The sequence below is a fragment of the Hippoglossus hippoglossus genome, chromosome 15 (genome assembly GCF_009819705.1).
Source record: "Hippoglossus hippoglossus isolate fHipHip1 chromosome 15, fHipHip1.pri, whole genome shotgun sequence".
NCBI classification, from domain to species: domain Eukaryota; kingdom Metazoa; phylum Chordata; class Actinopteri; order Pleuronectiformes; family Pleuronectidae; genus Hippoglossus; species Hippoglossus hippoglossus.
The window spans coordinates 5,135,634-5,158,769 of record NC_047165.1 but is presented as its reverse complement, the minus strand read 5'-3'; the positions used below and the strand labels follow the sequence as shown (position 1 = coordinate 5,158,769).

At 41.5% G+C, this 23,136-nt stretch overlaps 1 protein-coding gene and 1 long non-coding RNA gene across 3 annotated transcripts; one reads left to right on the top strand and one right to left on the bottom strand.

Annotated features, from left to right (window-relative positions):
- The first annotated feature begins 2,921 nt into the window (after positions 1-2,921).
- Positions 2,922-4,040, top strand: LOC117776059. Its single transcript, XR_004616376.1, has 2 exons — positions 2,922-3,620; positions 3,653-4,040. It is a non-coding gene; the product is annotated as an uncharacterized LOC117776059 (long non-coding RNA).
- Positions 4,041-5,047: 1,007 nt separating this feature from the next.
- Positions 5,048-22,342, bottom strand: pank1a (pantothenate kinase 1a). Of its 2 annotated transcripts, none has more exons than XM_034609747.1 (8): positions 21,497-22,342; positions 12,124-12,270; positions 11,277-11,482; positions 10,675-10,928; positions 8,667-8,843; positions 7,906-8,029; positions 6,738-6,863; positions 5,048-6,643 (listed from the first exon to the last, which is right to left on the bottom strand). In XM_034609747.1, the coding sequence occupies exons 1-8, from the start codon at positions 21,798-21,800 to the stop codon at positions 6,584-6,586; spliced, it is 1,398 nt and encodes a 465-aa protein (XP_034465638.1). In that variant the 5' UTR covers positions 21,801-22,342; the 3' UTR covers positions 5,048-6,583. The 2 variants fall into 2 exon arrangements, with proteins under 2 accessions (XP_034465638.1, XP_034465640.1); XM_034609749.1 differs by lacking the exon at positions 21,497-22,342 and adding an exon at positions 20,730-20,936.
- Between the last annotated feature and the right edge of the window lie 794 nt (positions 22,343-23,136).

Genomic DNA, 23,136 nt, shown 5'->3' with positions numbered 1-23,136 from the left:
AAATCTTCTAAACTCTTCTGAACTATAGTAGACAACCTTAGTCACTTGAATACAAGAACCCAACCAGTACGAGGCCCCTGACTAATGGGCTCTGCTATGTGCTGCCTCCAGGCCCAAGTCTAACTCTCTCTCCAAAGTTCTTTTCAACTTTCCCTCAAGGTGTTTGTCGACCATCGGCCTTGTGCCGGTATTTAGCCTTAGACGGAATTTACCACCGGCTTTGGTCAGTATTAGAAAAGTTCACAGAGGTCATATATATATTCACACACCCCAATAAAATAAAATTGTATACTTCTTAACTTCCTCCAACGACGGATCATCTCTCACTCCTGAGTTATTTCCTCTTTTCTTCTGGGTCTGCATCTCTTGTTGCTCCTGTTCGACAGTTTTTTTTTTAACCACTCTGATGTATGGAAATATTAATAATGAATTAGCTTCATGAATTATTAAACAGGGCGAATCTACATCTACATCTGATTTATCAACATTCCACCCAGTGACGAGTCAAACCTGCTGATGACAGGGAATTGAAGGAGTTTTCAGCTTACAGTTAACAATCTTTACTATAATTTGATTTTATACGATGTCATTTAACGTTGAGGCAGAACGTCTCAACCTGACAACAAAAAACAATGAATTATGGGTAAGAAAACCTACTCACACGCCTTTTCTATGTCTTCAGACCGCTTGGGTGATGTCACTTCCTCAATTGTCAATGGACTCATCCATTATTGTTACAGAGGAGGATGTGAATGTTGCAGTTTCACTGATCATTCATGTACCAGTTCCTTAAATATATTTCCTTAATGTTAAAAACATTTGATGGTATCAGCAAAAAATAGTGGTAATCTTTTTTTCTTTTTATCCATCTTCCTCATGTCCATCATTTGCTTTCCACATCATGTCTTTTTCTTGCTGGATTTTTTCATCTCTTTTCCTGTCTGTCCCTCATCCTCTCATCCTTTCCTTCTTTCCACACACAGCAAAGTAAAGAAACATCCAGACCACGTTATCTCATCCAGTTTTAGTTTAATTAATTTTTAGAAAAAAAAAAAGAAATCTCTTCACTTCAGTACATACACATTGCACAAGGCAGGGAGCCTTTTGTTAATTCTCTTTTTTTTGTTTTTAACCCTTACTTCTTTTTCTATATTTTCAAACCAGAGTTAAAAGCAGCAGCAGAACTGACGCCAACAACCAGCACTGGGCTCCTCAAGCGTTCACACTCAGATCCAGATCACAGAGACGCCGAGGTGAAGAACCGGCATCGAACTCCAGCAGACAGAAAACAGGCATCAGGACCGCGGTGTTCTCACGTTTAAACATAAAACACAACAAACTGTAGAGGAAATGTCCAATTTAACCAACATTCCTCCTTAAAAAGACTTTTATTTCAATTCTCAAATCACAGTTCAGAATTTCCGATGCGTTTTAAAATATATTAAAGTGACAATAAATGTAAAGTGTTCCTATCAGACAGTCCGCATAACTTTAGGCAGTTCACAAAAACATGTAGAAATATATCTATTCCTAAACAAAAATCCCATCAAACCATCTACCAAGAGGAAATTAACACACATTTCTTCACATATTTTCTAACAACCAATCACCGCAGCTCTGGTAAAGTTACTGATAAATGTGATAAAGCTGCAGAGAGAAGTCGGTTTGTCTCGATGCGTCGTGTTCTGTCTGCTCTGACGTTTGATTCTTTTCACTGCGAGTAAAAACCTGGCCCTGAACCGCTGAACCCACTTCATCAACAGACAGATTGCTGGTGTAGAATATATCATATTAATACTATTTACAAAAAAATCTCTGTACAATTAAATACACAAGGGTTGAAACAGGTTTGTCCTGCCAGTCAAGCATTCCAGAGGAGAGTTTAAAGAGTGGATGTGTTCATGCAACAGGATGTTCGACCTCCGGAAAAGGTTTTAGCTAAGGGGGGGGGGGGGTGAAACAATATAACACAAGGAAAAGGTCACAAGGTCACAAGGTCACAAGGAACACTGTGACTGGTGTGTGACACGAGGTTGGACAACAACAATGTGTTTACTTTTCTGTATCTACCCTGAAGTAACACTATGATAAGATAAACACCAGAATATACCAACTACCACTTTTACAAACATGTAAAAAACAACATGTGAGACAGTTTGGAAAAAGGCGAAGGTCCGTCATGACTGAAACAGTCAAAGAAACTAAACCTCTCTCCGTCGCGGCGCTCGCACTGAAACAACAGTCGTCAACACCCTGTTGCAAACATCCACCTTAAATAGAGTTAACAACTCAATCAGCAGGACACAAACTCTCCGTCCAGACTCCAACCGGAGGAAACTAAGGGTTGCATATGTTTTTAAAAACACACATTAACAAACAGGTCAAATTAACTGTGACGGTTCAGAGATGAGTTCATTAAAGGGGACACGTGTTGCTGCATAGCCTTTTAGTTAGATCCCACTATGGATGACATTAGCTTTGTTATTCAGCGGAAACTTTAAACCAAAAGAAATTCCCACCGATCTGGGACGTGAACCCAAGACAACAGGTCGCGGAGGTTCAAACGCTCACGTCACACCTCAGACGGGTTTGAAAAACAAACAAACATCCTCACTCATGATAACAGGAAAGAAATCATTGCTTAAAAAGTGATGACAGACTTCAGACTGGACCTGTGCTGTCGAGAATGTTTCAAACACTTTCGAGATGTGATACTACTTCGACTGAACATTCACACAGTTTATGTAAAGGTTTTAATTCTAGGACTGAGCATTGGGGCCAGTGTAAGTAAAGGGTCTTATTTAAGCTGTAAAATGAGAATAAAGTTGTAATATTTCAAGAAAATAGTTGTAATTTGACGAGAATAAAATAGGTTAAGTGTAGGCTTCACAAATAATACAATTCTTTATCTTTTAGCTCAGCAGCGCCACATAATCATGACTTGATTCTGTAGAAAGAAAGAAAACAGTCTTTGAGGAAATTGCCTCTTTTTTGGACTTTAATCTATACGTCATATTCAAAAGGAATTTCTTTGGTTGTTTAAGAAACATTGACATTAAAGATTTTGGATCCAGGAAAGAGTTGAACTCTGGCATCACGGGTTCTGCATTTTTCTTTATTCTCGTAATATTATTTTATTCTTGAAATCTCAGATTTACTTTCTTCAATCGGCCCCAATGCTCCGTCTTAAAATCCTCATTAGTTTTTTTGCAGATTAAAACACAGAAGCTGCAGTGATAGATTAGAACAATAGTAGGTTCAAGAACAGTAAAGTATCTGAAGCAATGATATTACTGTTTCAAGTTAGTGGAAAATGATGTTAGAACTTGTAATTTCACCATCACTAAACACAGGCAAACTCTAAAAACAACATGACAAAAACAACTTAAAAAACACAGGTCATCAATATTCTGCAGACTTTGTTTATCATATATAAATGTTTCCTGTTTGTCTTCCTTTATCTATTACCAATAACAGATTGCACTGACCTCAGGTCTGCGCTAAATAATTAACAGCACAGATTAAATGTTGAAACCACCCGTTTTTAAAAAGGTTCTGCAGGACAGTGATAGTGTGTTTTTAAAAGGTTCCACTTCTATAAGTGCTGCACATCACAGCATGTTCCCGCAGCTTGAATGAGCACAACGAGCAGGGATTTACATTTCTGACAACAATCACACTGGTTCTTTTTGTGCCAACAGAGAAAAATAAAATAAATTCACCACAACATTATTTTCAAATGACATGAAAAGCACATTCATTCACTCACATTACTTGTCACAAGCAGGATCAAAATAATAAAAGGACATTTATTGTAAAAAAAAAAAAAAATTGTTCCCAAACCAAACTGTTGCCAAAACCATTGAAAAGAAAAGTTGGAAAACAAGTTAAGTTTGAGTTCTCGTCTCAGATTTTTAGAGGAAAATCTTTCATTGTACTTAAACACGTTGAAGGAGAATCGTGAAAACCAAAACACTGGGGTTCAAACTGTTAATGTGTGTTAACTGCACTGAATCCTGTTACAGTATTATGGCAAAACACAAAAAAAAAAAAGACAGAAAGCAAAGAGTGAAACCTGAACATAAAGAAAAACACATTGAGGTAAAGTTGAGAAACCACACAGGAAACCGAAGGACACAAACGTGGGATAAAACACACGGTGAAGGCAACAGATCGGGGATTTCAGATTAAAAGAGAAGGCGGCACGAGATAACCGACGGCCGAGCAGCGCCCGACCGGTCGAGGCCACAGACGCATCATCCAAACATGAGCTGGAGAAAAAAAAGGCAAAGTCTGAGGATAAGAGAAATAGACGAAAAAGCACCTGAACAGAATATCTGCAGCATCATGATGGAACACACGGAGGATTAAATACTTAAATAGTATCAAACCGCAGATTTACCTGCGTGAGCGTTGGCATTTAATAAGCCAAGAGACTTAATGTATCCACAGTGGAAGAAACTACTCTCAGTATATCTAACGACAGAGGGCGCTCTCTGTCAAATGTGATTATTCCATTATTCATTCGCAAGTAAAAAGAAATTCTCCAGCTTAACTTTTTTAAATGTTACATATAGTGAGTTGCATTGGATAAAAACTCACTCACTCACCCACGTCATTAATCAGAGAAAACCGCAGTCAGTCGATTCAGAATACCTGCATAACGCTCTGCCTGCTAGTCAGGATTTCCTCTTCATTATTCCAGTGCTGGGCTAGAACACTTCGGCTCAGAGACACAGAAAGAAGCCACAAAACAAAGCGTGTAAGCAGTGATGATCCGAAGGTATTTGACAATGGATGGTTTTAACGAGCGGAGGTCGATTCCAAACGGGGAAAGAGTTTCTTGGAAAGTAAAAGGCAAGTAGACGGAGGTAATAAATACACACAACAGGCTGCAGGGTCCAGTTCTTTACAGTGAACAGAGATGAGAGGCTGTTGTGGAGGCTCAGGGTGAAGGAGGTGTGGGGGGGGGGGGGGGGGGGGGGGGGGGGGGGGGGGGTAAAGCTCATGTTTCACTGTCAGCGTCTCGTAAGCTCACGGGTGATGCAGCAGCGTCTTTACCACCGTCAGTGTGATGCATAGCTAACCTTGACTTTAGTAAGTGCATGTCATTTTAAATTGCAACTTCACATAATTTTTGCAGATCAGTTTACAGTCTCCTGCAAGTATAGGATTAAAGTTTTTTCCCCAGTTTCTCTAGATGTCGTCTTAACAGCAGCACGATGACGACAAACCGCAAATCAGCACATTTAGACAAATTGTGTTGCTGGCAAATTTGCATCTGTGTATTTTACAGGAGGGACGACACAGGCCTTAAAGCATCGTGGTCCCTATTGTCTCCCAGAAGGTGACGGCATTCTTCTGCATATGCGTCAAGAGCTTTTTATAAATGCTCGGTTTCACATGGCGCGTTAGCATCACATTGGCTCAGCCCGAGCACCTCGTTGCATCACAATGCGTCACCCAAACAAGGCAGCAGGGCGCTAGAGAAGCTACAGGACGAGGAATCAGGCCGACGACCTGCTGAAGTGTCCTCGAGCTCGACACTGACGGGAGGCGAAGAGGAAAAGAAAGAAGATTCCGAACAGAGAGAAACTAAATCCCACAGTATTTCACCAAACACAAACAGGGGTCGCTGAGACCGACTGGCGAGAAGACAAATCTGCGACGCCGCTGTAGCACAAACTATTGGAAGACAATGTCTTGGTCCCGCTGGGTAACACTGAACTCAGCAGGTGAGGCGTGAACGTGTTAATGATGTCTGCATGTGCTGAAGGTAGATGGAGGAGAGACAGACAAAAAAAACAAAAAGGCCATTTGTAGTGGAACAAAACAGAGAGAATTAAAGACTGTTTATCTGCGTCCGCTCTGTAGGAGGCAGGCGTTGAACGAATCTCAATAGGATTTGGCTTCAGTGCACTTCCCTAAAAAGACTGAAGTGTCCTGGGCCACTTTTTGTGCAACAACAAAATGCCTCCCGAGCCTCAGCTAATGCCAAAATGTCCGAAACGTTTGGCTATTTCTGTCCGTCAGCGCGCCGACAGATGACGGCTGGAGGCGACGTGATGTTTCTGTGAGTCTCTGGGGGTTAAACATGCTCAGTCACTCATTAAAGAGCAACTTCATTTCTGTGCTGACATAGTATCTTGTTGCACAAATAGTCGACAGGGACACAACAGCCTCCAGGACGTAATGCTACAGTAGGTTTTCTCACACTCTCACACACGCACAGACACACACAGAGTAACAAAGATCACTGAAACACTCTGTGTCTCCCGACAGGAATCGACAGAGCAGCAGAAAATTACAGGAAACCATAAATTAAAGATCACAATATTAAAACCTCTATGATAGGGTGACTCTATTTGGGAAATTAAGAAGATACATGTTAGAGGTCATCGCTATTTACACATGTTAAATTATTAAAATGGCTTTTTTCAGTTTCTGTGTCCCCCGCTTAGTGTCTTCCTTTAGTGGCCTCTGAGAACGGGACCTTTCAGCAGCGTCAAAAGTGGACGACGTCACATCATCCAGAGGTGGCGACATCGTCTTGTCGAGGGATGATGATGTCACGCGGCTTCCTTTACGGGTCCTCTGATGTCTTGAGCAGCTCCAACAGTGCACCCACGGCCCCGAAGTAACCCTGGAGCCGACAGAAACACGCCAACGGATTATTAGAGCTTTGTTTTTTTATATGCTACATGGAGTTACATTGGATATATTAGTCAAGCGCTAACCTCATGTTCCAGGAAGAGGGCTCGTAGTTGTCCTTTGGACCAGAAGTCCATGGCGTAGGCCAGCAGCTTTGTGGAAACCGTGTTGATGCGAAGGAAGTTCCCCACGAACACAACTCGCTCGATTTTCTGAAAAGAAGACAGACGGGAAAAAAATTCAGAAATACTGGATAACTTTAACACACATGCTTTGATGGGCTCGGGGTTAAGATGCCAATCATTAACCACAAACCTCCTCATTCCTGAACTCTCTACACTTTCAACAGAAATTACAAAACTAAATACTCAGAACTGTTTTCTCAATCAATGGAATGTATGCGCTATAAAAAGTCAGAAAACACGTGAAAACATTGATACAGGTTGTTTTTTTTTAAAGTCCAATGTGACACTTACTTTTCTTGTTTTGTCATTTAGCCGACTCACATTTACAAAGTCACAGATAGAATCAATGATCAATTCCTAATAATGTTATTTTTTTGAAATATTGAAGGGACCAGAATCTGAGACAAATGAGACACCTCTTCCAGACCACACGGTGGTGCCAGAGAGCAGGCAAACTGGTTCTGTCACAATCAAACCAGCCGACTTCTGCATCCTGATAAACTGTGCAGACTTATGATTTTTTTGTTAAAAGGTCAAATATATCTTTTATAACAAAAGAGCAGGTACAATAGGTTAATTTAAGTGTCTACATTTTAAACCTGAATCTATATAAGGACGACAATTTCTTACATCAACGGTTAAAATGACAAAAAATTCAAAACAAACTGATTTTATAGTTTTCCATATTGGAAAAGTGAAGTTGGTGGAAGTGTGTGTGTCCTCGCTGCACGTCTGTGTGCAGTGATAGCCCTGTACAATGCTGCTTGATCGCCATGCCACAAGGCAACACTGTAAAGAAGCTCAAAGCACACAGAAAGACTCCAGGCTGATGCTCGTTCGAGTTTCACACTGAAACAACTTCACATCCAGCTTTAAAAGTTGCTCCATTTATTATTCAACTATTCACTTGTTTACTTCACTTCTGATGGTTTTCTTTCGCTTTTATGATACAGCACCAAAATGAGCCTTTTTTAATTGTGGCCCTACAACAAATGTGTAATGTAATTCCTTAGAAAAGCTATGAATTAGGAATGTGTGTGTGTGTGTGAGTGTGTGTGTGTGTGTGTACCTCATTGACAGCACACATCCGTGCTATGGATCCTATATTATTAGTGATGGTGACCAGCGTGGCTCTGGCCAAGTCTTCCTTAGAAATGCTGTCTCGCTTGTCTTTGCTCATCATGTGACCAAAACTGTAAAACAAACATTTGACATGTAAACACACACATAAACACACACTAACACACACAGGAACACGCACACTGACACAGTTTCTACCTGTAATGAATCTTTATTAAATAACAAAAACAGCAGACACACAAAATGACCTCTGCAAATGTCACAGCAACCTTCAGATCAACAGTGACAACACAGTGTTGTTTGGCAATGTGCGTGTGTGCGTGCGTGTGCATGTGTGTGCGTGTGTGTGTTAATAGCAGAATAAAACACCATGACAATAAACAGTGATACGAATCTGAAGACTGTGATTAAACCCATTTTTTCACTTTGCTTTATGGATCAACCTTTGGACACAGTTTACTGTACACATGCTCAGCCCAGATTAGCAAGTAAAGGTCTGAGTTAGCATGTGTAGTTTATGCTGCTATTACCACTCAGATACACCTCTTTGTCATTCTGAGATGTTTATATTCCTTCTGTTTGGTTTTTTTCAGTTTTGCACTCTGGCATATTAGAATCAATCATCACTCGCTGTGAATTTTCCAGACATTTTCCTGTTGTATTGTCATGTGGTCTAACTCGGACATGTCACCAGGCTGCTGGCAGGAAAAGTTCCGTGAAATGTCAAGAGAAACTGCCTCTCAAACTCACCTGGATGCGACAGCAGAGCCCTGCAGGCCAAAGCGCTCATAGTCTCCTCCGTAGATGTCTTTCACCAGCTTGTCCACGTTGGTGGAGTCGCCCTTGCTGGCCATTTCCAACGCCTCCTCGAACGTCTCGCATCCCGTCAGCAGACAGCAAAGGCCCAGGAATGTTCCACCTCCCAGACTGAAAGATAAAACAGAGCCCGGTAAGATCATATGAGCAAGACAAAAGGAAAAGATATTTAGGGGAAATAAGTTTACACACAAGAGAAGAGGGAACAAGAAAAAAAATGGCAGAAGAAGAAGAAAAATAGTGTTTTCATTGTGTTTAGTCTTTCAGAATAATTCACCCCTAAAGATTTAAGCGATTCAACCCGCAGGACTTTCTCAAGGTTTGTGTTTTGTTGCATTCATGGTGAAATGAGATAATAGTGTCTGCCTTTGTCTTTAATGTCAGTTTGAAAAATGTTCACTGTAAGAGAAAACTATTGTGACCACTTCAGGAGCAAGAAACAGTTTGTCGGCTTGCGATTGAAAGACGAGATACACAAGTTTTCAACACGTTTTCCTTTTCCTGGGGCGGTGTGACACACACACACACACACACACACACACACACACACACACACACACACACACACACACACACACACACACACACACACACACACACACACACACACACACACACACACACACACACACACACACACACACACACACACGGACTTTGTCCACAGGTCATGTCTGAAAGCAGCTAATGAGACACAGTTGTCCTTTACAGAACAACAAGGAAGTAACGAATGACAGATGTTGCAGTGACAACACACGCAGATGAGGCTGAAAGTGTTGGTACCTTTACACGAAAGATAAACTTCCTGAGAGCAGATAAGTTCACTGTGTTGCACAATGATACCAAACCGTCAAACAACACGTCTGTATTAAATCATCATCATCATTCAACAGGCTGAATGACTTATTATAAGACTGGAGACATGTGTTAGTAATAAAAAACAACTGCCTGCTTGAATAGTCTCTATAGTCAACTTAGTGATGACCACTTCTAAAGGATACCAATCATCTTCTCTCTTCCCTTCTCCCTCCTCTGTTCCCCCGTACCACCCTCCTCCTCCTCCTCCTCCTCCTCCTCCTCTCTCTCTCTCTCTCCCCCACGTCTCTCATCTCACCCCAACAGGTCGAGGCAGATGGCTGCACAAACATTCAGTCCGTTTCTGTTGGAAGTTTCTTTCTCACCACTGTCGCCAAGTGGTTGCTCATTCTGGGAACTGTTGGGTTTCTCTATAATGTTGTCCTTTAAACTCGTTCTTTTCAATGGCATCTGCATACAAAGATGTTTTTCTCTGCTCCGAGCAAAGCGCAAGGAAACTTGCACGTCCGGTTGACACGAAGAATCCAGCCAGGCAAGAAATGCACAATTAATAAATAAATTGAATTCACTTTTATATTGGCCTGGACATGTTTAGAAGATCTTTGTAGATTAAACAGGAATTCTTAATGTTCCTCATATTTTCCTCTTCCAGGAAAAGTGTGACACACACATACACACAGTTGTGCTGTCCCCCATCTATTCACAGTCGAGCTCCTCTGCTTCATGAATGAGGTAAACAGTGTGATAACAGATAAAGATGACTGGAATTCAAACAGCTGATACCTTGCACTTCTAGTGAAGCTCAAACATAATTTGCTTCCTAGTAATATCAGCTTTTACTACTTCTCTGTTATGAATAACAGGTTGTGTTATTGTAGATTGGGGCAGACTGTGGATTGTGTTGTCTTGAAATATGATGCTGTGAGACGTTATCCGTTACTCATCCACGGGAGTCACATGATAAGCCCCCTGGCGTTTTGTCGGCTGCTCTCTATCTCTTGTGATTGTATGAATATTAACTTGTGTTTTCCCTTGTCATTATTTTGTAACTGACTTTTTAAATGTTATCTTCTTTTTCATATTGTGCAATCCAACAACATACTTTATAAACTTTTTTGTGTCTCACCTGGTCCCAGTCACCCGTTTGTAGTCGCTCGGCGAGTACACGGCCAGGATGGAGACCCCGGAGCCGATGTTGACCAGCAGCATGGGGAAGGGGTTATCCAGGGTGCAGGTTTTCTTCACGCAGCTCTGGGTGTCTGACGGGTTCTGGAAGTAGTAGCCCTCCGGGTGTCCGTTGAAGCCCACCCGGTCGACGTACAGCAGTCCACGAATCAGGCAGTCCAGCTCGTCCAGCTTCAGCAGCTCCAGGTCGGCCATCTGCACCACAAAGGGAGGACGTTTCAAATATATGAATAAACATTAAAGTAACACATCAAGAGGACTAAATGAATAAAACTAAAAGTTTATCACATTGATTCGAAGCATCAATAAATCTATAAAGCTAAAAATGATTTTCCAAGTAAGACATAAGTGTTCACAAGGCGTTGGCTTCAGTTCGAGCTGCAGATCCCAGAACAGCTCAATGATCTTCCTGCTGACAGGGTCAACGAACTCATGTAAACACTCGCTTCAGGAGAGGCCCCGTTCACACCTGGTGTCAACTTCCATCTCAGGTGATCCGATCACAAGTGGACAGCTCCGAGTTCAAATCTTCCACACACTTACCGCTCGGAAGTCGTTCTCGAACTTGTAGGCCCCGCCTCCGGTGGCGCAGAGTGTCGTGTGCAGGCTGGAGAAGTTCTTGTCGCGTCCCATCTGGATAAAACGGGGCATGGCCTGTGTCGGGAAGCGAATGAAGTGCAGGTTCCCCGTCCTGCCGCACATGGTCAGGTTCCTCAACTCCAGGTGGACGTCACGGACCCCAGTTTTACCTGAGCGAGGTATATTTACAATATAGGATTCTCTCGCCACACTCTTCACTCCTCTATTGTTTATTCTCACAAAAAACTCCACTATCTCCCATTTCCACATTCACTAGATCACATGATGTTTTACTTTTAATTAAGAAAACTAATTTCATTTTATTTGGACCCACTCTGAAAACAAATCTGTGAATAAATATTAAAAAAATAGGCTCAACTGGAAATCACATACTAATGTGATTTCATGATTGTACACTCTTCTTATATTAATCCATAATTTTGCCTTAGACAAGTTATATATCTGCAAATATATAAACACCAAAAAAACAGCCAAAAGAAAGGATTTAATAACGACAGAAAGGATTTCTTATAATTATGTTTATGTCAGATACAGGGAGAGCACAGAATCCCCCTTTGTCAAGATCTTCCATCTCTGTTTCTCACATTGATAAACGTCAGGTTGTTCAGTTTATGTGACGTCATCAGTCTTTTGTCTTTAGTAGTAATGTCAGTTTACGGTATGTGGCGTCATTCACAACTCACACACCTGGATGTTCAGTATGGGCAACGCACTTTATTAACAAGCTGTGGTCGACTGGTAAAGGGCTGTAGACTTGAGTTTTTCCATGTGCATGTGTGTGTATACCTACCATAAGCCACGTTTGAGGTGAGGTAGCGGCGGATGGACTTGAGGTTTTCCACTTCTTCCTGTTCTTCCTCTGCGGTGATGTCGACTGGCTCAAAGTACACCAACTTCACCAGGGTGCCACCGATGTCCATACCGAACCAGGGGAAGGCTGGAGAGGAAGACGAAGACGAAGATATGTAATCAACTGTTTCCTTTTGAACACAAGACATAAACAGATCTAAATGACCAAACCCAGGAGTTGAGCCATGTGAATAACCAACATCTTTAAAGCTGATTATTTACTTGCTAAATTAATACATTCAGTTTAACCCAGACTCTTTGTTTTGGTTTTATGTAGCTTTGATAAATAGGATCCATTATGTTAATGGCCAACAGAAACACAGTATCTGTAAGTGATACTGAATAAAAGCCCGTTAATGGACTGTTGTGAACCACAGGGCCACAAAAATAACCACAAAAACAAATTATACTGTGATTCATTCATATCTCATCATGACTTCAGTATCATATCCTGGAACTGACAGATTTTACAAGAACTGATTGTTTTTTAATTACTTTTCAAAGAAAATGTGGCGAAATTATCTGATTTCAGCTTCTTACATGTGAATATTTTCTGGTTTCTTTAAATCATCTACGACAGCAAACTCAATATCTTTGGACGTTAGGGAAGTTTATCAATTTTATTGCCCATACGACTGATCAACTAATTGATTTGTCAAACGAAAACAAAAGCAGCGGCCCCTCTATTTGAGAAGATTTAACCAGTAAATGGCTGCAGATACATTTTTCAGATGACTGATTAATCTTTGTTTCGCTGTGTGAAAACCGTCTGGAGCGGATGACACAGCTTGGAGAGGAGAACCTGGTCTGGACGGTTTCAGTTTGGTAGAACATTGAGTTCAGCACAAGACGTTAAGAAAAAAAGAAAAACCACCGCCGCTCAACAAGAGCCACAGTTTCCATGGAAACAGACAACCCCTGACCACCCCCCCCCATCATCTCCTCCGCTCTCTGTGTCTCACACACTCCTCAGCCTCATATTCGCTCTTTCATTTATCCTTTCTCTCCATCCCGTTCTCATTCACCATCCATCTTTATCTCTCTCTTTCTCTGTCGACAATTGCATCCCTCTCTCTCGTCTGGCTTCTTCCTTTTTCTCCTTGCATTTCCTCTTTTCTCCCCCTTTCTCCTTCTCTTGCTTGCTTCTCGTCTCTGAATCGATTTAATTAAATTCAAGTCAGATTTACTGGCGTGGACCGAAGAGGACAGATGCTGCAAGACGTTTTTTAATGCACCACAAAGCAACAGCGTTATTTAACTTAGAGGTGCATCAGCCTTTCTAACAGGCTTTATTACCTTGATAATTAACGCTGAAAGGATTAGCTACTTAATCAATTAGTCAACTGCAAATCTAGTTTAATTATAATTTCACTCAGGCAGCCAATATGACAAACATTGACCAGTGTTCCAGTTCCAGTGTCCTGTGTCTGTTTTACGACAGCGTAAAATGAATCTTGTCAAGTTGTGGACAGAACAAACAATCTGAAGATGTCACATTGGGATCAGGCAGTTTCATTTTGACCAATCAGCGAGTCCACAACTCGGAACAATGAAAACCCTGTGCGACTGTTTAAGACAACACGTGGTCACTATGGTTGCGGAGAACGGCAGCATTCTGCTAAAGAATGCATTTAAATGAAAGTATTTGGTGCATGACGATTGGCCGGCCCACTCTGCATACAAGACACTGCACAACCACGCTCCTTCATATACAACTTACTCATATAGAAAAACCATAGTACTTTAAATATAAAAAACATTGTTCATAAAGAAAAAATGACATCAGTCAATCTGAGCTCTCTCTTTCTCTGGTATCAGTCCATATGTTTGCCAATATAAACCGATACACTTTTACTTTGTAGAGTAAACAAAGCAGAATACATGTGCACATGTTTATAATTTACATTAAAATAATTCTATGCATTTGGTTGAGTTTATTTTCTTTGTATCTATATTTAATCTGTGTAAATGTGTGTGTGTGTATTATTATATTTATGTTATTCATTTACGGTTAAACTGTAACATATCAAGCCAAATTACGTTGTTGTGAGGGATTGATGACGACATTGTGGGAATCATTGACAGTTTTTAAAAATATGTATAAATATCTGCAAATATATCGGTATCAGAATTTTTTTGCGATATTGGCATCAGCCCCCAGAGATCTATATTGGCCCGGCTCTACTTGAAACTTACATTAAACCTGACGGCATAATAAACCTAATTCATTATTCCTGTTATAAATAGAACCGGAGATGTTGCCGGGATTGTTTTATGTGTCAGTCTGCGATAGTGTTGTATTGACCCGTGTTAAAACGAGGAGCACTTGACCACTGAAACCTCTCGCAGTAACTGAGTGCATGTGAGTGACCAGTATCACCAGCACCATCACTGCTGCCCCGTCACCTCCACACCTGCTGCTGGGGTCCGGTTACCTTTAGCAGGAGTCAACTCTCTCCTCCTTCACTGTTTGGTTGACTCTTTCTCATCGTCCCCTCTCACCTACTGACCAGCTCTGATGTCTGTCAACACAACCTCAAGGGATTCTGCTCTGGAGAGCCCTCTTGCCTAATTTTGAAAACACTTCTATGGATAGTTCCAATAAGTTGTCTGATTATATTATTTGCATTTGTGACATTGATTTAAGACTTGACTCAAACCACCTATTGGAGTAAGATAATTATAATTTTCTTTGCTCTCTCTCTCTCTTTAGGGAAACTGAAGTCAGCTGCTTTCTCCCTGAAGCCATAAAACAAAGATTTACAACAGACGCTGAAACTAAGCCATGAAAGATTTTCAGTTTTGAAAAAATGTTCTCTCATATAATCGAAGGTAAAAGCATCACTGCAAGAGACCAGGATACATGACGGCTTTTGCCTCAAGTGACAATCACATTTCCCCCCCACTCAAATATTACAATAGGTCAGTGTTACAACAGTTCTTAATTTATTGAAGACAAGTTTCCCATTAGACCTGAAGTGATTACTATCAGTATTCTTTGTGAATTACCAACAGTTACTTTGATTATTGATTTATATTTTCAGTGATTCGGCGATTAAAAACAGAAGAAAAAGCCAGAGATTTCAGCCTCTTAAATGAAAAGATTTGCTGCTTTTCTTGTCATTTATTTAACTTTTTGGTCATTTATCACAATTTAGTTTGGGATTTATGGACTTTTGGTTGAGCAAAACAAGACAATTAACTTTCTTCCAAAGAATAAACAACTGTTAAAAATCAGCTAAATAATTGATAACAAAAACACAAGTTCAAGTAACTAACTTTTAAAGCCTCTATAAGAGCCTTTAAAATGTGTCTTTGACGACTCAGCAAAGTACAGAGTGAAGGTGAAGAGGCATCAGTATTAGTTTTGTGCTCGGCCTTTTTGTAAGTACAAAAGTTAATCTACAGCCTGACTATTTCCTTATCGTGTCAATGAGTACTTGTAGTTTCAGATAACAAAAGTGTAAACTCCATTGAGTGCAAGGCAAAATTGTATTGTGCAACCTCATGTGCATAAAAAGTGAAATTATATTTCATGCCGTACTTGATGGGACTTTAAAATAATTATTATCCTGAATAATTTTTTCTGTACTTGAAACAAGCAAAGAACGAGTGCAGGCTTTGTTAGCCAATATGAAATCACGGATGCAAACAGCAACGCGTGTCCTTTGATTGAGTTCATTGTCAGGATCCGACATCATGATACTACTTTACACTTATTGACTGAGTTTCTCCTGTGATCTTTCTCCTTATGCAGTGGAAAAACAACAAACAGTGACTACATAATTAATACACGATGGCACGGGAAACGTGACAGCTTCCATTACAGCTGCTTGCCGTCAGTGATGCATGGACGCACTGACTGAAAAGACTTAACACGCTTTCTTTCATTCTTGTGGCTGAATAAACACATATACGTTTTTTATAAAATACTCCAGAAACTAAAATGAAGCATCCTGTCGTAATTCCTAATTTCCTTGACCCTCCCCACAGCCGTTATGTGTTAAAACCAAACAATGAAGCATCACTGAGGAAAGAAGAAAAGAAAATGTGTGTGTCCTAAGTGGACCCCTAGGTGCCCACTTATCCAGGGTTTCCATTTAAAAAGCACAAACATATACACACGTGGACGCACACACACTAACACACAGTGTCCAGTCAAAGGTCAGTGTGACAAAGAGTAGTTCACAAGCGATCTGTGTCCTTGTAGGTGAAGGGTCTCATGGCCTCACACACCTCATGTGATACACCGTCTGAAAGCATCTACAGTTTGACTTGAATTACAAAAAGGTAGTAAAGGGATTCATTTATAAATAAATAGGTTTTTTTCCGCCACACTCACTGTTCAGCTTTCACACACACACCCTCAGGATTATCAGCAACAACTATTTCTATTAAATTTCCTCTTGCTTAACCTTTAATCTCAGGTTTCACAGAGAGGCTTGTCGTGTGTGTGTGTGAGTGTAAGTGCTTTGTGCAGAGAGCACAGGACAAGAACAACACTTGTACAGCCTGTTTGTATGATAAGAGGAAAATAAACCACTGCACAGCTGAACACTGTGTGTGTGTGTGTGTGTGTGTGTGTGTGTGTGTGTGTGTATATATATATATATATATATATATTGTAGATATAATGAATATATATACACTCATTACAAAGCAAAACATCCCTGCAGGTTCAGGCCTGTTTACAATGACGCCAATAGAGTTTCTGACCATCAATTAATTGAATACTTGTTTCAGCTTTAGATTTAATATGTTTTAGAGAGTAAATGTAGTAAAATGAGACATTTGAAAATACCGGTGTGGGAAATGTTTCACTGATTTCTGACATTTTATAGAGCGAATGATTCGCTAAAGATAAACGTTAGCTCAAGCCCTAAACCACCACTCCTTTCACTCATTTTCCAACCAGTCATACTCTACAACTACTTCTACCACTACTGCAGTCCTGCTACTACACATAACTGTGCACCTTTACGGGTCTCTGCAGAGTTCAACATGTTAAATTTAAGACTTTTTAAGACCACGATGACTTCAATTTGAGATCTATGTCAAGTACGACATATATGAAGGAATATCAGAGTCCAGGAATGACTTACTCGTCCCTATAATTGAAGATAACGTGAAGTAGCCTTGTAGAGAATAACCAGCGAAGCACCACATTATCTCTGAAGTTACAAGCAGAGACAGTATGTATCCATAGTCTTAAAGTGTACTTACCGGAAAGTTATCAGGTCCATGTTGGTCTTGTTTGTAAATTTAGTACAGTGTGGTAATATGTGTATCGTTGAGAAAGAACTACAATACATGGAGACATTACAAACCATGCATGTCCATGTTCTCTTGGAAAAGTAACTTTAAAGCATAATGTAAGTAGCGTCAGATAAACTTCAACATAATTAAGATCTAACTAAACCTATTTAAGACCTACTACCGAATATTTTAATGTATTTATAAGACTTCTAGGGCATAAAATTCAGATTAATTGATCAAAATCAATTAGATTTTTTTTTTAAACTGGAAAACCTGAATATGAATAAATCACAAATCAAAATCAAAAAGTTCGACTCATCTTGATTTACATGAACTCAAATACGCTCTTTTCCTCCTTACATCATCTACACTGAAACTTGTTAGCCATGCTCAGGTAAAACATTGACTTGCCCTGTGGCAAGTTAAACTGTCACCAAATTAACATACCCACTCACTTACTGTTTGTACAAACGAGCTGGAGACTGGCCTGAAACGCCCTGATGTATAAGTTATTCTCTTTAAAATGACAATGTTAATTTAACTAAGAAACCTGCAGGTGGTTTCAGTTGTTATCCATGTTTCAATTTGATGGTTCATCTGTGATCCTGAAGAGCTAAACGCATTGAGTCACACAAATATTGTGGAAGTGGAAATTTCTCCCCAAAAGAAAATCTCACCCAACATGGCAGGTTGTGCTGTTGGTCTTCTAAATGAAAAAGCTGCTGATATAAAACTTCTTTTAACAGATCTATCGTGCAAATTTCAAATCCACATAACAATTCTCCTAAAGTATTATAAAACTCTTTAGCGTTAACTAGCCGTGAATACTGCCTAGTCTTTGGTTTCCTGTTTTTGTGAGCCAACACAACAGATGGAATGTGCAACACACCTCCTTCAAAGCCAATTGGAGACATCAGTCTTCAGAGTTTGTTCAGGACACAAACACGTACAAACACAATGTACACGAAGCTGTTTCCTTCTCTTTCTTCCACTGTAATCGTTCTTCCCTGAGCCCAAGGCTGTCAGACTCACTTTGATCACTGGTCCACCTTCTCTGCCGCTATGGACCACACCCACTAGATCACATATAGTGAGGTAAGGTAAGGTCACGCACCAAAATCAGCCCAGGGCTTACAAAACACTACAAACATGTGGGGGGGAAAAAGTGCAGTAGCAACATGACACCTCTGTTTGTGTATACACTGTCAAAAAACAACAAATGAGAGCACAATCCTTCTTCTTAGACATTACATATCTGAAACATAACTTTGGCATCAACTGCGCCTTTAACACATCAAACCCAGAGCGCTTTCCTGCGCTGATGGAAGGACTTTAACAAAACACAGTATGACTCAAAGAATATGAGCCAAAATGTGCTCTATCCATTTTCAAGCAAACTTAAGTATGATACCAAGAGTTTTACAAACACAACTTAAAATTGACTGTGCAATAGGCAGAAAATAAAGTGCACTTTGGCATCAGATGCAGAGCTCAGTTCCTTTACGCGTCCCAATAGAACCACATTTTAGAAACTGTAATTGCCCAATTTCGGTCTCCATTATTCCTATTCCTGTTTTTTGCTCTGTGTTGAAACTGTGCTGTGGAATTTCCCGAAATTAACTTGTTCACAAATGTAAAAAAGATGTGTATGAAAAGGAAACTTCAGTTCTGTCACAGAAGCGACGAGGCCCGAAAATTAGGTGTGTTGAAATTAAAATAAAGGCAATTCTGTTCTGGGAGACAGTTGGTGAAACTATACAGCCAAGTTGTTTCCCGGTGTAAACAAGAGGAACTACTGGCAGTGATACCTAAAATAAAAGAATAACACCCCCCCCAATTCTAAACCCCCTCAAACCCGGAGTAGAGAAAGGACAAAAGTGAAAAAATCACATCCCCGAGGGGAATACATTCCAGGATTGGCCTCTGTGAGGAAAAGCTTAGAGGGTTATCTGAGTTTATCGGCACGGCTGGCCTCCATCCAAGGATGTGCCATAAAGCACAGAATCTCTGACCGGACATTTCAAAGTTTACTCATGTTCCTTAATTATGTAATACCTATACTTTCTCTGGTTCAGGGTCCTTCTTTACTCTCGACTCCTACACATCACAACAAACCACAGCGGAGGACTCACTGCACAGTGCCACTGTCAGTTTACTGTAACATCACACTTTTCCAGTAATTTGATTATCAGTGATCACAAGACCACATGATGCAAGATCAGAATAAAAAGGTCAGTGCATCTAACAAATACAGACCCAGGATCCAGAATACATACTGTGTCTAATTGATCGTCTACGTTCCTGTTCATTTTCATTCACGTGGTTATTCTCTAACTACACGTTTCTTATTCAATAGAAAGGAGACTGAGTCTGTGCTGAAATTAACAATGGAGAGGGTTTTGCGCCGTGAAGGACAGATTTCAATGTTGAGCTTCAAATTTCTATGGAATCATATTTCAGGTAATCAAGAAGACAAACGACACTGTGCTTGAACAACAGCGTTCACAGTGTATAACTACATAACTGGCAAAGATAACTATGTGCTAGTCACTTCATTTACTAAAGTCAACATGAATTGAAGCATGACTGCAAGCTGAAGCTGTCATCAACTGGTCTCACACAGGTATAACCAGACCCACAGTGTATGACACAGGTAAACAAACACTTAGTCAATCTTAAAAAAACACAATATATACTATAAAACCCTGTAGATAGACCTATATAATATGTGATTAACTGCACCGTGAAGTAGTTAAGTGCTTCTGAGTACTGTATGTAATATGCAGAGATGTTCCGATACAGATACCAGAGTCAGGGAGTAAAAGGTCAAATTGATGCTAATCCCATCTCAACTCCTGCTGTGGGAGATTTACATAGAAAGTGAACTTGTTATATTAAATTAAACCAATTAATCTCAAAAAAAAAAGAAAATCAGAAAATCAGGCTACAGAAGATAACATTGACCACCAGTGACAGTGATGACAGTCACGACCATGTTCTTTCAAACTGAAACCAATTCAGGAGCTGTGAGGAAGTTTGGTTATTTCCTGCAAATGGAAAAACCACCAGTTGTCTGCAAAAGCACCAACTAGTCCATTGAAATCTGTGTTCACACCATCACAGTCTGTCTGACGAAGCATTAACCTATGAAGACCACAGACTTGGGAGAATAAGAAACCAATGATTTGATTTCAGAGCCTAAAATCGAATTATAAAGAAAATATTTTTTTGATTTAAAGTTATACATTGTGATACCTGTGTGCAATGAAACATGAATCATCTCACACTTACCAGGCTTCTTTTCACTTATGAGCTTCATGGTGAGGCAGAATATTAGCTCACTGACATACAAAAGAAAAAATATATTAAAAAACGAAAGGATATCAAGCTGAAAGATGAGTCAGCCTCAGACTTCACGCGAAGAAAAGCTCAGATTTCTCCATTCTGCTGTGAAACAAGTTTTCCTGGATGATCTTTACTCGCACCATCCGAAGTACCCAGTAAATAAGGGGGCGGGGTCCCGGCACTTTCACCCTGCCTTCTGAAGACAGGAGGCGTTCGCTGATTGGCTGAGACAAGCCAAACCCACTTATCAGGAGCTTTTTCACCACAGGGGAACCGACCAATCGCAGAGCTGCAAATGCAACCTGAGGGTGCATAGAAACAAAAAGGGTGATGGTGTGGGGGGGGTCTCCCTGGCGACGGCGGCCGATAGCCCACAACAACCAATCTGATCAGAAATATGGATCGTGATTGAATAGCCGCAGAGTCACGAGGGCTGCGGCTACATCAAGGGCATGGAGCACGCGAGCCCGCGCGGGGTGCGAGGGGCTGGTTGCCGGCGCCTGGTTGCCGGCTCCTGGTTGCGACAAGACATCGGCTCGTTGTGCAAAAAAAACCCCGGCTGATTACACAGTTTCCCCCCGATTGCATGCATGCATCCGCCCCACAGGGAAATCATGTCAGACGATGAGCACATATCCGATAAGAGCTCTTCCTAAACCACCCACCGACCCCCATCACCACCACAACCATCACCGGGCTGGTTCGACACTTACGGGGTCTGTTCCGTCTCACCGACTCCGTCCTCCGCCGCAGCCTGGACCTCTTGGCCGGGGAGCCGTTGCACTCCGCATCCTCGCCGTGGTGCAGGTGGTGCATGCTGTCAAACGAGCTGCAGCCGCCGCCGCCTCCTCCTCCGCCGCTGGGTCCGGGGCTCGAGCCGAACCCGCCGCCGCTGCAGCAGCCGCCGTTCGCGGCCACAGCGACGTGGCCGTTGCACCCCCGCTGGCTCTGCCCGTTGTTGACATGAAAGGGTCCCGACGCTCCTTTCTTGTCCATCATTGACTTCGCTTTATCCATGGCAGCAGCTCCTAGCCCTTTCGCCTAGCTTAGCTTAGCATCAGCGGGAGACGAACCGTCGAAGCCCCGCCGCTGGCAGTGACAAGCAGGGGGGGGGGGGGAGAGAGAGAGAGAGGAGGAGGCTGGGCTAGCTTAGCTTAGCTTAGCTGATGTTAGCCGGGCGAACAGCTAAACGAGACACCGCAAATCGCTCCCGGGATGAAACGTGGGTGTGGACCGGCAAAGGTCGAGCTACAATCTAACACACATTATTGTTCAAGTGTGTGAAAGACAATAAGAAAATCCAGCAGCGCTAAAAATCCAGTGTTTCCTTTGAGGTCACTCGCGGTCATTTCCCCACATTGAGATCCTGGCAGGCGCAGCAGCAGCAGCCGGTGTGTGTGTGATTTGTGTGTGTGTGGTGTGTCTATGTGTGCGTGCACCGCTACGTCACACCAGCTCCTCCAACCGAGCACCGAACCCGTTCACCTCCTCCGACCGGTTTTCTCTCCGCGCCGCAGGAGCGTCACACGCTAACGCTACTCTCTCAAATACAAAGAGGGGGACTAGAGCTGTGTCGCCTGCACATGCACATGCACGCACGCACACGCACACAAAGGGGCCCCAGTCCGTGCAGCTGTGCGCGCTTTATTCACCCTCGTTCCCCGCAGTCATGTGCGCACAGAGCCGCCAACATGTCAGCCACAGTGTGACTCTGTCGTGACCCTGTTGTCTCGTGGAAAGGCACTTGTGCAAATTCATTCACTGACGACACGTGTTTTTCCTCCTGCAGCGGAGCAGGTAGTGAGTGTGCGCGTGTTGGTTTCCACTCGCACATCTGAGCCTGTGGGGCAATAACACGGCACAGACACCAGTGGTGGAGTCACACTGAGGCTCAGGCGAGAACAATCCCGAGAGGCAAAGGTCAAACAAACAAACACAATCTCAGTTTGATAAAGGAAAACAATCAGCAGGAGAAGTTGAACCTTTGTGAATCAGTGGAGTAGGAAAAAGTTTTACTAATGGATATATATAGAAAATGTAGCCTTGAAAAAGTACCGCATTAACCGTTATATTTGAGCACACGTAAGTATTTGCAGATTACAGCATATCCCCTGAGTCATTGGTCTGTTACATCATTTACTGCGCCAATTGTTTATTTAGCTTAATATAACAATCGTACAGAGAATTAATGTCTCGGCCTCTTCCAAATTCTCCTCAGGTGTAACTCTAGGTAATGTCAAAATGTGGTACTGATTTCTGTTAATATGTAGAGGAGTGAAGGAGAAATGTACTCAAAAGTAAAGTATAGAACATAAGAACAGTAACTCAGTAAATGTACTTTGTTACTTTCCAG

Bases quoted from the DNA above. Each gene is read 5' to 3' on its own strand.
- pank1a (XM_034609747.1), bottom strand. From the start codon at position 21,800: ATGGATAAAGCGAAGTCAATGATGGACAAGAAAGGAGCGTCGGGACCC. The intron at 8,030-8,666 runs GTGAGTTTGAGA...TTTGTTTTACAG, and splicing joins GGCTCTGCTGTCGCATCCAG to TTTTGGTCACATGATGAGCA. The intron at 6,644-6,737 runs GTTAGCGCTTGA...TGTCGGCTCCAG, and splicing joins CCCTCTTCCTGGAACATGAG to GGTTACTTCGGGGCCGTGGG.